The following is a 14,538-nucleotide window of genomic DNA, read 5'->3' as shown; positions in this document are numbered from 1 at the left end:
ATGTGTGTGAAAATGATGTTTTGGTGGGTTTCTTAAATCTGATGTCAATTTGTGCGACAAATTATGATTTTTGTTGGTAAAATGATTTTATAACAAAAATCATTACTTTTAATATTAGTAAATTGATATTAGGTATATTACTTTGTCATGAAGAATATAAAGTATACATAAATGTAATGTATAAACGCAAGGTATTCACTAGTCGACATGAAGGCTACCTTAATACATGTCAGAGATACGTTGGAGGCGATGCATTTTATTCCCGATATGCCTAGAATAGTAAAGACATTCTACTTACGCTCCAAATCCAGTAGGCAAACGGTTCGCTGCTGACTGAGTATCGGTTTAGTATACCGAGTAATCACTTGCAAATATTGCTCTCAGTCTACGCAATTTGCAGCGTTAGGGCGAGGCCCCACTAGTGCGCTGCGTTGCGTCGACGCAGCCATAGGTATATTTTTTATGACCTATTTCTTTGTGTCGACGCGACGTAACGCACCAATGGGCCTTTATCCTTACGCGCCTAATAACAGTCGAACAGTTTACCAACTGGGCAGCCCCCCACAGACGTATATTATACTAGATTCCCCAAGTGTACGTACTGCGCGACCTACATTTAGTTCCGTCAAGCTGTTCAAAAATCGGCACGCGTGGTTTTCATAGAAATGTGTGCATTTGTGGTGTCTAGTATAATGTACGTCTGTGCTCACCCCACATTTCCCCCCTCCCTTACTTCTTGCTCTTGCCTAGCGTTTCCCCCCCTCCCCCCTACTTCTTCTTTTGCTCTTGCCTAACGTCCCCCCCCCTACTTCTTCTTGCTCTTGCCCAGCGTGAGCGTGTGGTGCGGCTGCGCGGCCTGCTGCTTGCGCCGGTTCAGCTCCAGCGTGTCGTCTTCAAGCTTCTTACGCAGTTCCTCAAGACGCTTCTTTTCCTCCGTGTGCTCCTTCTTGAGCTTGTCGAACTTCGCGTGCAGCTGTGGGGGGGTTTGTGATTAGTGGGGGAGAAAAATAACCTAAACAACGTTAAAAATCCCCGATATTCACTAGGAACACAAAGACAGAGAGGAGGTTTCTCTTACACAGCTCCCTTGAGCTTGAGCATGTATTGAAACGATAACTGTAATTAGAAAGTACTACTAGGAGACTAGGAACCGCAGGAGCTCACCTCTTTCTCGGCGTCCTTGAGCTCAGCTTCCTTCTCCTTCACTCTCTGCGCGAACATCTGTCTCATCTCGTCCTCCTTGGTACATTACACTAAGTACTAGAACCACAAAGACACAGAGGAGGTTCCTCTTACACAGCTAACTTGATCTCGAACTTCTATTGAAATAATACCTGTAGTAAGTACTAGGAGACTAGTAAACACTGGAGCTTACCTCTAACTCGGCTCCCTTGAGATGTAACTTCTATTGAAACGATACCTGTATTGAGTAAGTACTAGGAGACTAGGAATCGCAGGAGCTCACCTCTTTCTCGGCGTCCTTCAGCTCAGCCTCCTTCTCCTTGACTCTCTGCACGAACATCTGTCTCATCTCGTCCTCCTTCGCCTGTAGCTCGGCCACGTGCGTCGCGCGTTTAGCCTCGAACGTCTGTTGGAAGGACACCTGTGGACGGAAATATGAATGGTAAATATAGTAGGAAGTAGTAAGTACCATGTTGGTATGTACCCTAGGTTTCAGTGCGAAAGGTTTTAAAGTCTATAAAAACGAAAAAAAGTTCACACCAAGAAAAACGTTTCCATCCGTCATCTAATACGTTATGTGTCAAAAGTTTCGCGATAGTTGCCGCCAGAGGCGCCACTTCCTATACGAGATAACGTAAAATTACATATAGTGCCACAAACTTATCTGTTCCGGTGAGATCTCACGTAAATGTCGAATATTTCTTCATTCTATAAGATTTTACGTTTGCCTGTAGTAGTAATTCGCTCTTGCGGTTTTAATAAACCCACCTAATCTATATCAATATATAATATATTAGTAAGTAATAATGATATATGGATCAATTTAGTTCGTCCTCACCGGAATAGATAAGTTTGTCGTACTGTAGTTTTCACAAACTGTCAAAGCCTACTGTAGGTCTAGATAGTTTGTCGAAAAATATAAACGCCACTTTGTTTACGTTTTCTCGCATACAAAGTGGCGCCTCTAGCGAAAACTATCATGAAACTTTTGACAGATAAGTATGTAAGTGACGGAAGAGAACCTATTTTTTTTTCGTTTTCCTAATTTGCAAAACCCGTACTACTCTCTGATTTTTAATTGGAAAGAATTCTGACATTTTATAAGTGATGCTACTAAAAAAGTTCTTTACCGAAAAAATGAAAAATTGCGATCCATTTCTGGGCAATAATTTTTTCTTAATATTTTTATACAAAAAGATAAATCTAAATATTTACTTGCTCAAGTAAACTAATACAAAAATAACAAATATTTCAATATAATAGCTGTTCCCGCGAGCTTCGCTTCGCCTTCATAAGTTTTCCCGTGGGAATTCCGCGATAAAAAGTAACATATGTGTTAATCCAGGGTGTCAGCTAACTTCATTCCAAATTTCATTAAAATCGGTTCAGCCGTTTTGACGTGAAGAAATAACAAACATACACACATACATACATACATACATACACATATACACTTACAAACTTTCGCATTTATAATATGAAGTAGGATCACGACTCACGACCCATGTATCGAATTAATTTTAATTGCTTTATTTTATTCTTTAGCATGGCATCACTTTCTACTAAATTCAGGGATAATAAACCTTTTTAATCAATTTCAAAAATTGGTGTGGGCTCAAGTGAAGGGGCATGTCGCAAGACACAACACAACCTACAAAATGGCGGAAGTTAAAAAACTACTACTAGAAGGTATAAAAAATGTTACTCCTGAGAAATGGCAAGCATGCATCAGCCACACAATAAAAGAGGAAGATAAGATGTGCACTCTCGACGATTTTATCGACAGAGTTACAGAATCTCTAATAATTAAAGTCAGCGATGCTGATGATGAAGATACTGATGATGATGATGATAATAGTGATGATTAGGTAGAGATTTTAATAAACAAATCCATCATCATCCATCCATCGTCATACCTATAGCAGTTCACTGCTGGACGTATTCCCTCCAAAAGCACGCCACTGGATTGGACAGACTCTGCAGCTGGGTAGAAACAACTTCCAATCAGAGGTCAATAGAAGAATACAATTGGGCTGGGCAGCATTTGGCAAACTTCGTCAAGTCTTCTCGTCGCCCATACCACAAAGTCTCAAGACGAAAGTCTTTGATCAGTGTGTCCTACCGGTTATGACCTATGGGGCTAAAACGTGGACACTTACTGTGGGACTGGTTCACAAACTGAAGGTCACTCAGCGAGCTATGGAAAGAGCTATGCTTGGAGCTATGCTTGAAAGATCGCATCCGGAACGAAGTAATCTGACAGAGAACTAAAGTCACCGACATAGCTCACCGAGTTAGTAAGCTTAAGTGGCAATGGGCTGGTCACATCTGTCGAAGAACCGATGACCGATGGGGTAAACGTGTTCTGCTGTCTTACTCCCAGCGATGAGTCGCTGACACAATTTCACCTGTATCGCTAATTTGGTACCACCACCGCACATTTTAGACTCACAGTTTGCTGTGACGTCACGCAAGCCAGTCAGTGCACACAATACAATTTTATAGACGACATCTCTTTTTTTTACCTCTATTCAAATACGAACGCAACATCGCCCTGACATCGGCGCGGCTACCGTTTCAAAAATAATTACTAGTTGTTTTTAGATATATTTTCTACGACAGCGATAATTATATAAGATAATTGAGATTATCTTTAATTGTATTTTTCACTGTTTGTAATATATTTAGGTAGGTACGGTAATTATTTCTCACCGTAGGTAAATCTTCTTTTAATTTGGAGCGCCGCACTTAATAAAATGGATACAGGGACTAAAAACAATATATTATAGTCTCAGATGTCCAGACTCGTATTGAAAAAATGCCCAGCCCAAAAAGGTTTGTGATCTCTGATTTGTCTAAAATTGATAACTGTCAGAATTCCGTAAGATTACTAATAACAGTGTAGAGGCCCTGTACGAGGCACCCTAAAGTGTCCGTTGTATTACACATTTGGCTGATAATGGTATGGTGGTAACAGGAAAACACAGCTCTTCATGCCACGTCGGTACAACAACAGACTCTCTGCTTGGACTCACGGGCTTGTTGTCGGCGTCCACGTCGCTGAAGCCCATCTGCTGCAGGCGCCGCCGCCGGTACAGCTCGTAGTGGCGCGCGTGCGTCTTCTCCCGCATGTCCTCCATGTTGGTGCGGATCAGCATCTCGCGGAGCTTCACGAAGTCGCAGTGGGACTCGTTCTCCACTGGAATTGGGGGAAAAAATTGTAGTAAAACAAGAGTAAGTAAGTAAAATAGGTTAGAATTAAGAGAAACTCTTCTGTAACATGTGCAAATAACAGATATGCTCAACACTTAGGTGGACTGACAAATAGGATTTTGGGCGTAACCGTTTTTACGGGTCCTTATAATGAACAAGTCCACTGTCCTACTTGAGGGCTGTTGCTGCATTGAACACACTGGAAGCGCAGGCCCACGCTATGGAAACTCTGCGACGGTCATGTGCTCCTGGTAGCAGCTCCGCTTCTGCTGTCTTTGGAACTGTAGTTTAGAACCAGTTCCATAAAATTACTTTTATTTATGGAACCGGTTCCAATACCAAAGCAGTTACCTTAACATTAATAGAATTACATATTATTATCTTACCTTGCACAGTTCCCCAAGGATACTGCCTAGCCCGTACATTCTTGCTGCCAATCTTCACGAAGTCCGTACTGCCCACGACTGCGAAGGGGATGTGTGAGTTCATGGATCCGTTCAGCTCGGAGACGGACTCGTCGTCCTCTGGGAACTGGTAGATGGACACTCCGTTGGCTGACAGCTCCGAGATGATCTTAGACTGGAATGTAAAATTGGAAATATATTAGGAATATCGAAAATTATGTTTGTACTCATATACGAATGAACGGTGAAATCAAATAGTACATTGACTAAAGATACGCCGCCGAATGCCCCAGATTTGATTCCTGATATTTCTTGACATGTTGTCCAGAAGTAAAACCTAAATCAGTACTAGTGAACAGCTAAGGTAAGCCGACCAATAATGCTGAAGGGGATGCCAGTCTTTGGGTGATTGAGAATAAAAGTATATATTTGTCGGAAACGGACGTCAACTGTCGCGCCACCTAGCGGAGTCTCTGCGAAACAAGTGACAATGGGAACGCCAGCGCCTCTAGTGGCGCTCGACGGAGTCTAGATGGTGGGGGACAACGTAGAGTCGAGTCAGTCTGTACTTGACCGTCGTTCTGCGCACACGCCTAGAAACTGTCCCGCGTTTCTCTTACTTAGTGACATTACGTTACCCTTTCTGTGTTTTGGCTTGCTGTGTGATTGCTAAGTGTTATTGTGTTGTGTAACTGTGCGATAATTAAACGAAGTGATTATTTAAAGTGACTTTTCTTAAAATCGCCATTCCTACGCCTACGAAACACGATGTCGGACAATCCTGACACCCAGCCACCCCAGGTACGTGCCTGCTCCACCTCCGCTTCCGACATCAGAAGTGGGATCAGAAGACGCCACCCCACGTGCTTCACACCACGACACGAACGACCAAAAATGGCAGAAGCTTCTAGAACAACAGAATCGGAATTTCCTGACGCTTGTTCGAGCTATGAAGACACCGTCGTCTCGTCGACCGAGCTGAGGTTACCCGATTTCAATCCCAGTAAATCCGATGTCGACGCACGTTGTTGGATGTCGACTGCGGACCTGTGCGTTAACGACGAGAATCTGCAAGGCGCACGGCTTATGGTGGCCTTGAGTCGTGCTCTGAAAGTGAAGTCTGCGGTCACTTGCTTCCACTACCAGAGCCAGGGACACTACGCATCCAGCTGCCCAAAGTGTTGCAGATGACTGGACCAGGATGCTGCCTGTGGAGGAGCGAGTGGACCCGGTGCAGCCAAGGAGAAGAGGATCGATCTATGCGTAGTGAGCGCGCCTGCTGGGATGTTGCATTAATCTGGTGAGCTGTTTTCGTTTAAACTATGCCTGTAGTTTCAAAGTTTAGAGGCTATATGTTTCATTACGTGGATGAGGTTAGTGTGACCGGTACTGTGGAATTATTTTCGAGGTTCGAGTCCTGGAACTGTTAATCTGTCGGGTTGCCAGACCTGTTGACTTTAAAAAAAAAAAAAAAAAGGTTATCACATGGAGGTTGATCAAAATCCTGAGCTTAAGTTAAGTAGGGTTATGAACATGCGTCCATGACCTCATTAGGTAAATCTCCGAAAGTTGATTCCCTATTTTTTAATCATGATCTTTTTTATGCTAAGTAATGATGAAGCAATCGATTGAATTGTGTGTTTCTGTGGTGTGTCTTGCTCAATTGTTTAATGCCAGTGGATGGAAGTGGTAGTAGCAGACTAACACTGGATGGAAGTGTTAGTGAGTGCCGGATGGAGGCACTGGAATGACACCGGATGGAGGTGTGCATTCGTGATGAGTACTTGGGTAACCGGATGAAGGTTGCCGGACAAGTGAGCAAGGACCATTGGTAATCAGATCCTGATCCGTGTTTTTCTTTAGTATACAGAGTTAAAGATAGTGGATTAGCTTTCGAGTATTGATTTGTTTTGTCTGATACTGTTCAAGTTAAAGCTTCATAGTTCATCAGTGTGATGAATGCAGAGTTCATCAGCCCACTGCTTTCTTCCCTGACTAGGTCAAGACTGGCCGAGTAAAATTCAGTTACTGCGGTTGTTTTTCTTTCTTTCCAGATAACTCACACGAGGACGTGTGAGATGACATGATGGCCGTGTCGCAGCGTTGGCAGACAAACGCCGCATCGATTTTGATTGCAGTAGCGACCAGTGGCAACAAATCATGGCAAGATGCTCTAGCTAGGTGAAATACAACTTACAATTAATTGTTCCTGAACCGCGTTACAAAGGCTTCACCATTGGAGTTACTTATCGGTAAAGTCGCAAGACCGTTGTCGTTGATGTGTAGTGAGGTTGATAACGAAGTCGATATTGAAAGCGTTCGCGAAACTGCGTCAGAGAATATTCAGAGGAGAGCTGACTACGATAAGACTCGTTTTGATAGAACTAAGGCCAAAGTAGTGAATTTTGAGATTGGTGATTTTGTTTTGCTAGAAAATGAAGAGCGAAATCAAACTAAACTAGATGCAAAATTTAAAGGTCCTTTTAAAGTAATCGAGGTCTTAGATGGTGATCGTTATCGACTAAAGGCTTTAAATTCAAAACGAACTTACAAATATGCCCACGATAGGTTAAGAAAGATGCCAGCGAGCGATGTACCAATCAGTATTGACGATGATGTAGACTATGTAGAGAATGATGAAGATTGAGTTTGGGTGGATTCGAGTGGTTACTATCGACCGTATTAATTCGACTTAACCAGTAGCTGAACCGAGGTAAGAGAGAGAGTGGATGTAGAGCTCGTGCTCGTGTAAGGCTCTGGTTGTAGTCGTGGTCTTGTGTGACCGTAGCGTGTGATACACGCGTGCAATCCACATGAGGTGGAGGTGCGTCTTTGAGTTCGGTTTGGATTAACCGTGGTCTTGTGTGACCGTAGCGTGTGATACACGCGTGCAATCCACATGAGGTGGAGGTGCGTCTTTGAGTTCGGTTTGGATTAACCGTGGTCTTGTGTGACCGTAGCGTGTGATACACGCGTGCAATCCACATGAGGTGGAGGTGCGTCTTTGAGTTCGGTTTGGATTAACCGTGGTGATAGGTGATTACTCGAATGAAGTCGAATGGTGTATCAGAATAACTCATTGTGATGATATTTTTGTTTGTGATTGGTACATGGCAAACTGAAGATGATTACCTAGGTACATAAGATTTGACGTGTACTAGTTGTGTCTGTGTGTAAATTTGTGTTAGTGCTGATACTGTTTTGATTGAATAAAGTTTGATTCTGACTTATGAGTTCTCATGAAAGATGAGAGATGACAGAGGACAGAGAGAGACTTTTAGTTTGTTTTTTTTAAATGTCAGGAAGATTGGCCGAGCTGGTTTACTCTCAGAAAATGTTTCTTTCACAGAATGACACACGAGGGCGTGTGCCAGCAGGATGGCCGTGTCGGAAACGGACGTCAACTGTCGCGCCACCTAGCGGAGTCTCTGCGAAACAAGTGACAATGGGAACGCCAGCGCCTCTAGTGGCGCTCGACGGAGTCTAGATGGTGGGGGACAACGTAGAGTCGAGTCAGTCTGTACTTGACCGTCGTTCTGCGCACACGCCTAGAAACTGTCCCGCGTTTCTCTTACTTAGTGACATTACGTTACCCTTTCTGTGTTTTGGCTTGCTGTGTGATTGCTAAGTGTTATTGTGTTGTGTAACTGTGCGATAATTAAACGAAGTGATTATTTAAAGTGACTTTTCTTAAAATCGCCATTCCTACGCCTACGAAACACGATGTCGGACAATCCTGACACCCAGCCACCCCAGGAACGTGCACCTGCTCCACCTCCGCATCCGACATATTTATTATTTACATAATTTGCTTGGGCTTTGATTTTTCGATGGAAATTGCGGGATAAAAGTAGCCTATCACAAATATACATTTGCATATATATATTACATATGTCCAGTAGACTCGGACTTGTACATGTGTTAATAGATAGAATATTCTTTATTTGCACACACACATTTATAATTAACTAGCTGTTCCCGCGCGCTTCGCGTCGCCTTAAAAAGTTTTCCCGTGGGAATTCCGGGATAAAAAGTAGCCTATGTTCTTTCCCATGATCTAGACCGTGTGTATACCAAATTTCATTCAAATCCGTTCAGTAGTTTTGGCGTGAAAGAGTAACAGACAGACAGACAGACAGACAGACAGACAGACAGACAGACACAGTTACTTTCGCATTTATAATATTAGTTAGGATAAAGCCCAAGCTAAACTCGCCAGAAAAGCCAAATAAAGTTGTAATACCTTGAACTTCTGCAGCTCCGTCTTGCTGATGGTGTCGGCCTTGGCGATGATGGGGATGATGTTGACCTTCGTGTCCAGCTTCTTCATGCACACCAGGTCGATGGACTTCAGCCCGTGACCTGCGGAACAACACCAATGTAGTCAATATGTGCAAAACGTGTTTACGTGTATCGCCCTTTTCCACTTCTTTTTGTCTAAATACTCTAAATTGCCTCCATCATGAGCTTACATCAGTGAAACTGCATAGAATCGTGGTTAAATATCACATGTAACTGAGTAAACTTTATTTATTTATTTATACTTTATTGCACAATTTACAATCGTAATAATGTACAACTAGGTGGACTTAATGCTAAAAGCATTTTCTGCCAGTCAACCTGCAGGAGGTACGAGGATCAAAAAGTACGGGTGTGCAAAAAAGAAAAAAAAAAGATCAAAACATAATTGGGCCATTATTTTATTTTAGGGACCATTATCGGTCCCCTACAAAGAAACATTTTTTAAAAATTAAATAATGAAATTCAGGAATATAGCTACCGTCTGTAGCAATTAAATAAGACACCGGTCACAGAAAATATAATGAATTTATGTAAAATACTTTATTTATTTACAAATTACGGTAACTCTGTTGTTGTTTTTGGTAACGCAATTGTTTTTCATACAAAAATTGTCTGTCCCTCGGAGCGAGTCATATGAAACAAGCACAACGTGTGTAAAAAAATATAATGGAAACAATTTTTTTTAATATTATAACGAATATGTCATTATTTAAACTTTACTTCACGGTAATAGTCATGATTTTATATGAACATATTATGGGACAATTAATATTCCTGGCCGAGTCCCCAAGCCTAAGCAAAAATACACCTACACTAGGTTACCCTAGGAAATTCAATCATAAATAAACTTTTTTTCACTTTCTTACACCTAAGATCATTTGAATGGCTGTGTATTTGTATCGGAGTGCAGGAAGGAGAGCGGGACGGATAAAATGACCAAGTCTTTTGGATGAGAGTCCTGGAGAGAAGCGCGTGTATTTATTGTGACGCCACTGAGTTACCGGCGACATACGGTGAGTTTTATAGATATTTATTATTTTATTTCATGCAATATATGTAATAATTAGTAACAATTATTAGGGCATTTTGATATCCCATGTATGTGTATTCATTTAAGTACTAACTTCAAATAGGTTATTGTTTTACAACTGCGTTACCGCTACACTTCGTTACTTTTTCAGTAACGCAGTTGTAGCTATAGTAACTCAGGGGTTTTTCTTATAGTTTTCAGGTATCTGTTACTCAATTTATGGTACAAATATAACATTTGAGCATATTATATTGTTACAGTATAACATTTCAGACTCAATGGCGTAAACAGCGGCTGAAAAACAACGGCTTTATAGGCAAAAAAAATGAGAAATATTTCTTAGTATTAAGTTGTTATATTTTCAGCGATTTTAATGTTTGATATTAAACAAAGAGTTCTGTTAATTTTAGTTTGATAGTTTTTTTCACATTATGATTAGTTTTAATTGAAGAAAGTATAAAGATTGTGATTGAGATACCACTGTGTTACCAATTAACCACAGCGTTATCTATTTGTCCCTCGTTTCCTGAGAGTATTCACAAACATTTTAGCTACTCTATATTAGAAAGAATGTTAAACTAAATATAATAATTATAATTCACCTTATTTTGAGCTATTTCTAAAACTTTGAGCAAAAAATTATGATTATTTTGTCCTTTTTTCGAAAAGTATTGCATTAAAACTTATTGATTGGTAACGCAGTGGGAAACTTTATTATAGAATGAATAACAAAACTGAGAATATTTTGTAATTTAAACTGTTAGATTAATGTTTTTTTTCTTACTTTTTATCTGGTATATGTTTACGAACCAAAATATATGTTCCTAACAATAAAACATAATTTTGAATGAAAGTAATGCAGTAGTATTTTTTTCTCATCGTTCCTCGATTAAACGTCAATAACTTTAAGAAATAGCAAGAAAACATCGCTGCAAATTTATTTAATGAATAATATAAATGTTAATTAACATAAATAAATATTGAAAGGTTAATTAATAAGAAGTTTATTTTTGAAAAAAATATCTGTAAAAGTATGTCCAATTGTACCCAAAATAAAATAATGGCCCAATTATGATTGTGGAGTTCCTAAAATAAAATAATACCTTTAAGTTCAATATTGTTTTCACCAACGAAAATAAACCGAAGGTCCTAGGACGCATGAGCTGGCAAAAGGGCTCAGATTGAGAACAATGGTAAATAGCAGGGCCTTATTAGGAATATGAGCCCTAGCAAATGCGTTTTCCACGTACATTGTAACTGGGACATAAAATAATTATGTTTACTACAGATAACAAAGTAAGCCACATAGCCCATAATGTCCAAAACAATATTTAAATCACTAGATTTCTCCTGTCCTTGAATCTGCCTGGTTTGTTGCCGCAGTTCATTACTGTTGTTAGTATTCAGTCGGCGCGTGTCCCGGTGACCTGTGGGACTCACGTGCTATATGTTTGCGTCTAGAGAGTCGACTAACTGTATTGTGAACTTACTTACTTTTACTTATGAGGGCCTGGTATTTGTGGACTGGTTTAGGTTTATTTCATTATGATAAAATACTATTGATAATTATTACCAAGCAACGCGTAGTATTGGACATACTAAACACAAGCTTATTGTTGATGAGTTATTAGAAGACTAGTACCTAAATAAAATCAAAGCCACTTTGTCTAAATATCGTTTTGAAAGAAGTGAATAATAAGTAGGCTAGGCATTTAGCTCCATCACAATCACAATAGAAACTTGCGTAATCTGAGAACGAGGTATGTGTTACTCTTTATTGTTTAAACGTTTTCTCAGTACCACTGCTACAAAGACTTATTAGTACTTTCTGACTTTGATACTCTCAAGTGTTAGTCCAAGACCCAACTTATATACGAAGTGGTCCTTTGCACCACAAAAGCAAAACGGCTTTTAGTGAACCCATCATTAGAATTCGATCTACATAACTTGACCAATTTACCTGTATAAATTTTCTATTTGATAGCTATTACTGACTTGTTTCTTTTAGACCATGGCAGAAACATGAGTGAAAAGGACAGTGCCTGGCCAGAATCATTCACTACGGCTCAGTAGCTACTAATTGCAATATCATGTCGCAATTTTTATACGTAAATACGCAACGGCTGAGGGCGATGCCCCATTGCTGAAGTGCGGTTTTTGACATGACCCTGAAAAATATATGGAACACCGCCCGGCAACAATAAGTCCTCATCCAAAGAAGACCAACACACTTACCAGTAGGACATATAAAGTACAGGCACACATGGAGCCTGCTATCATGGTACTGCTGGATGGCGCGCTTGATCTTGAGCTCCTCCTGCAGGTAGGCCTCGAACTGCGCGTCGATGTAGTCCACCACCGTCTTGAAGCTGTCCTCCTTGTTCACCTGGTCGCCGTAGCCGATCGTGTCGCAGATCGTCAGCTGAGGACAGAAACGTTAGTTAGCGCGTGAAAGGAGTTTTTATGGTAAGTAAGTGGAGCATGATAATATGCCTCGCCAAGTGATTATCTGTGTGATTAACTGTGTGTCTGAAATACATCTGGCATATAATGCCTTGGCCCCTTTGGAGAATAGCTGAGAACTACAGTTGTCATGAGCAAGAGGGAGAGGTGTATAAAATTTACAGCATTAATAAATGACAATAGAATGGAAGCCCCAACACATTCACAAGTCAATAAACTCTTTATTAAAATAAATGTGTCTGCCTTTATTTGTCTTTCTTGCATGCCACAACAGGACATAACACAAAAGTTACTTCATAGAGTGGAATTCCTAACAAAAGCTACAGAGAATAGAATTACCTTCAGTCGAACATTGCTCTCATGCAGCTCATAGGTGTGAGCCTTCAGCTTGACAGTGGGCAGGTTGTGCGGGCTCGGCACCGACTCGAAGTTGGTGTTGAACAGCGAGTCCATGAGCGTGGACTTGCCCAGCCCCGTCTCACCTGGATGATAAGGAAATTAATATGTTAGAAGGAATTATCTTCACAAAGTTGTATACTCTGTATATCTAGAGTGCACAAAAGGAGCCTTGATAACATGACTTATCACCAGTTCCTTGGACAATTCATTTGTAACAAACCCTTGACAAGCTCAAGTGTTTGTCACCATCATGGTAAGAATAAATGTTATGCATATTGAATTGTTTAGTTGATAAGGGTAGAATAGTAGTCAAACATCATTATGTGGTGTGAAATAAAACATTGTTCCATTCTAGTTATTATGTCTGTTTCGTTGCAAGACTATCATCCATCACAATTGTTCACTTTCCTTAAATACATGTTCAATTACGCCGATAACTAGGCAATTAGGAAACAGTTCAACCCACAACTCGATGCATTTCGACACTGATAGTGTGGGCTCGCTTTGATTACTCACACACTGGCTGAGTAAATAAACGACTTTAACTGAACCGTGACTCACCGATACAGAGGATGTTGAAGACGAACCCATTTTGCACGCTCTTGTTGACGAGCTGGTCCGGGAGGCTGTCGAAGCCGACGTGCCCCGACAGCTTCAGCGTACGAAGATTGGTCTCCACCTAAAAAGAAATCAGGCCATCACTTCCGATTCCGATGCTCACTTTCTTTCAAAGAATGATGCCGCTAGCGTTTGGTATTTCATGTTTTTTTATTATTTCTTTTAGTAGATCTGGGTTAAACATTTGTTTTGTTACAGGTTTAAAGCTACCGTTGGGATTTAACTGATGTAGTTTTATAAAAAAAACTGAACTGAAATCCTTTTTATAGAGAGAGCAACGCCCTGTATGTTTTCACTGAATTTACTGCATAACGAGGTATGTAAAATTTACATAACACACTTTGCATCTAAAGATGAGTTTAGAGACGCTATATAAATAGGAATAAACACAATTTAAGCTTAATTTTATAAAAATCAGCTCACTTTTGGAGGTTCGACGTCCATCGCGGCCATGTTTATCAATAATACTGAATCAAAATTCCATGAATTCCATTGGCTGATCGCTTTTGTGCTATGTTCACATACAACTGCTGCCAACATAAAAATAATTACAAACGCTGTTCGAAAACTATAACAATTTATTTGATTTCAAATATTATTATGATAGCTAACTATCAGAAGCTTGACGACAAAATATACATACGAATCTCCGTCTTTTTTGGAGTCGGTCAAAAGTATGATTTTGTACTTTACTTGTGTTAAATCACAATGATATCTGAGGTAGATATGAGATGCCTATTGATATTAGATATTTGAACGCATCTGACTAACCTATCCCATGAACATATCTGCATATCAAGTTGTCATCTTGATTAGTACTGCCACATAAAATAATTTACCCATATATAGTGGAATGTGGACCTTCGATGACCCGCCAGAGCAGACATTGATGAAACATAAAATATACTGATCCCCATGCTGCCCATG

The 14,538-nt window shown here is 40.3% G+C and overlaps 1 protein-coding gene across 1 annotated transcript; it reads right to left on the bottom strand.

Annotated features, from left to right (window-relative positions):
• Positions 1 to 781: 781 nt before the first annotated feature.
• On the bottom strand, positions 782 to 14,125 carry LOC105394420 (septin-2). The gene is made up of 9 exons (XM_038120417.2): positions 14,035 to 14,125; positions 13,555 to 13,672; positions 12,934 to 13,076; positions 12,367 to 12,553; positions 9,043 to 9,161; positions 4,782 to 4,974; positions 4,218 to 4,381; positions 1,466 to 1,603; positions 782 to 973 (listed from the first exon to the last, which is right to left on the bottom strand). Exons 1-9 carry the CDS (start codon positions 14,062 to 14,064, stop codon positions 806 to 808), a joined length of 1,260 nt encoding a protein of 419 aa, XP_037976345.1. The 5' UTR covers positions 14,065 to 14,125; the 3' UTR covers positions 782 to 805.
• Positions 14,126 to 14,538: the final 413 nt, after the last annotated feature.

Source organism: Plutella xylostella, chromosome 14 (genome assembly GCF_932276165.1).
Source record: "Plutella xylostella chromosome 14, ilPluXylo3.1, whole genome shotgun sequence".
Lineage (NCBI taxonomy): Eukaryota > Metazoa > Arthropoda > Insecta > Lepidoptera > Plutellidae > Plutella > Plutella xylostella.
The sequence above is the reverse complement of the archived record's forward strand: the minus strand, read 5'-3'. Positions and strand labels throughout refer to the sequence as shown.

Excerpts from the sequence above, each read along its gene's own strand:
- LOC105394420 (XM_038120417.2), bottom strand. The coding sequence starts at position 14,064 with ATGGCCGCGATGGACGTCGAACCTCCAAAA. Across the intron at positions 13,077-13,554 it reads CTTCAACATCCTCTGTATCG|GTGAGACGGGGCTGGGCAAG; the intron begins GTGAGTCACGGT and ends CTTATCATCCAG. Across the intron at positions 974-1,465 it reads TGAAGGACGCCGAGAAAGAG|CTGCACGCGAAGTTCGACAA; the intron begins GTGAGCTCCTGC and ends ACCCCCCCACAG.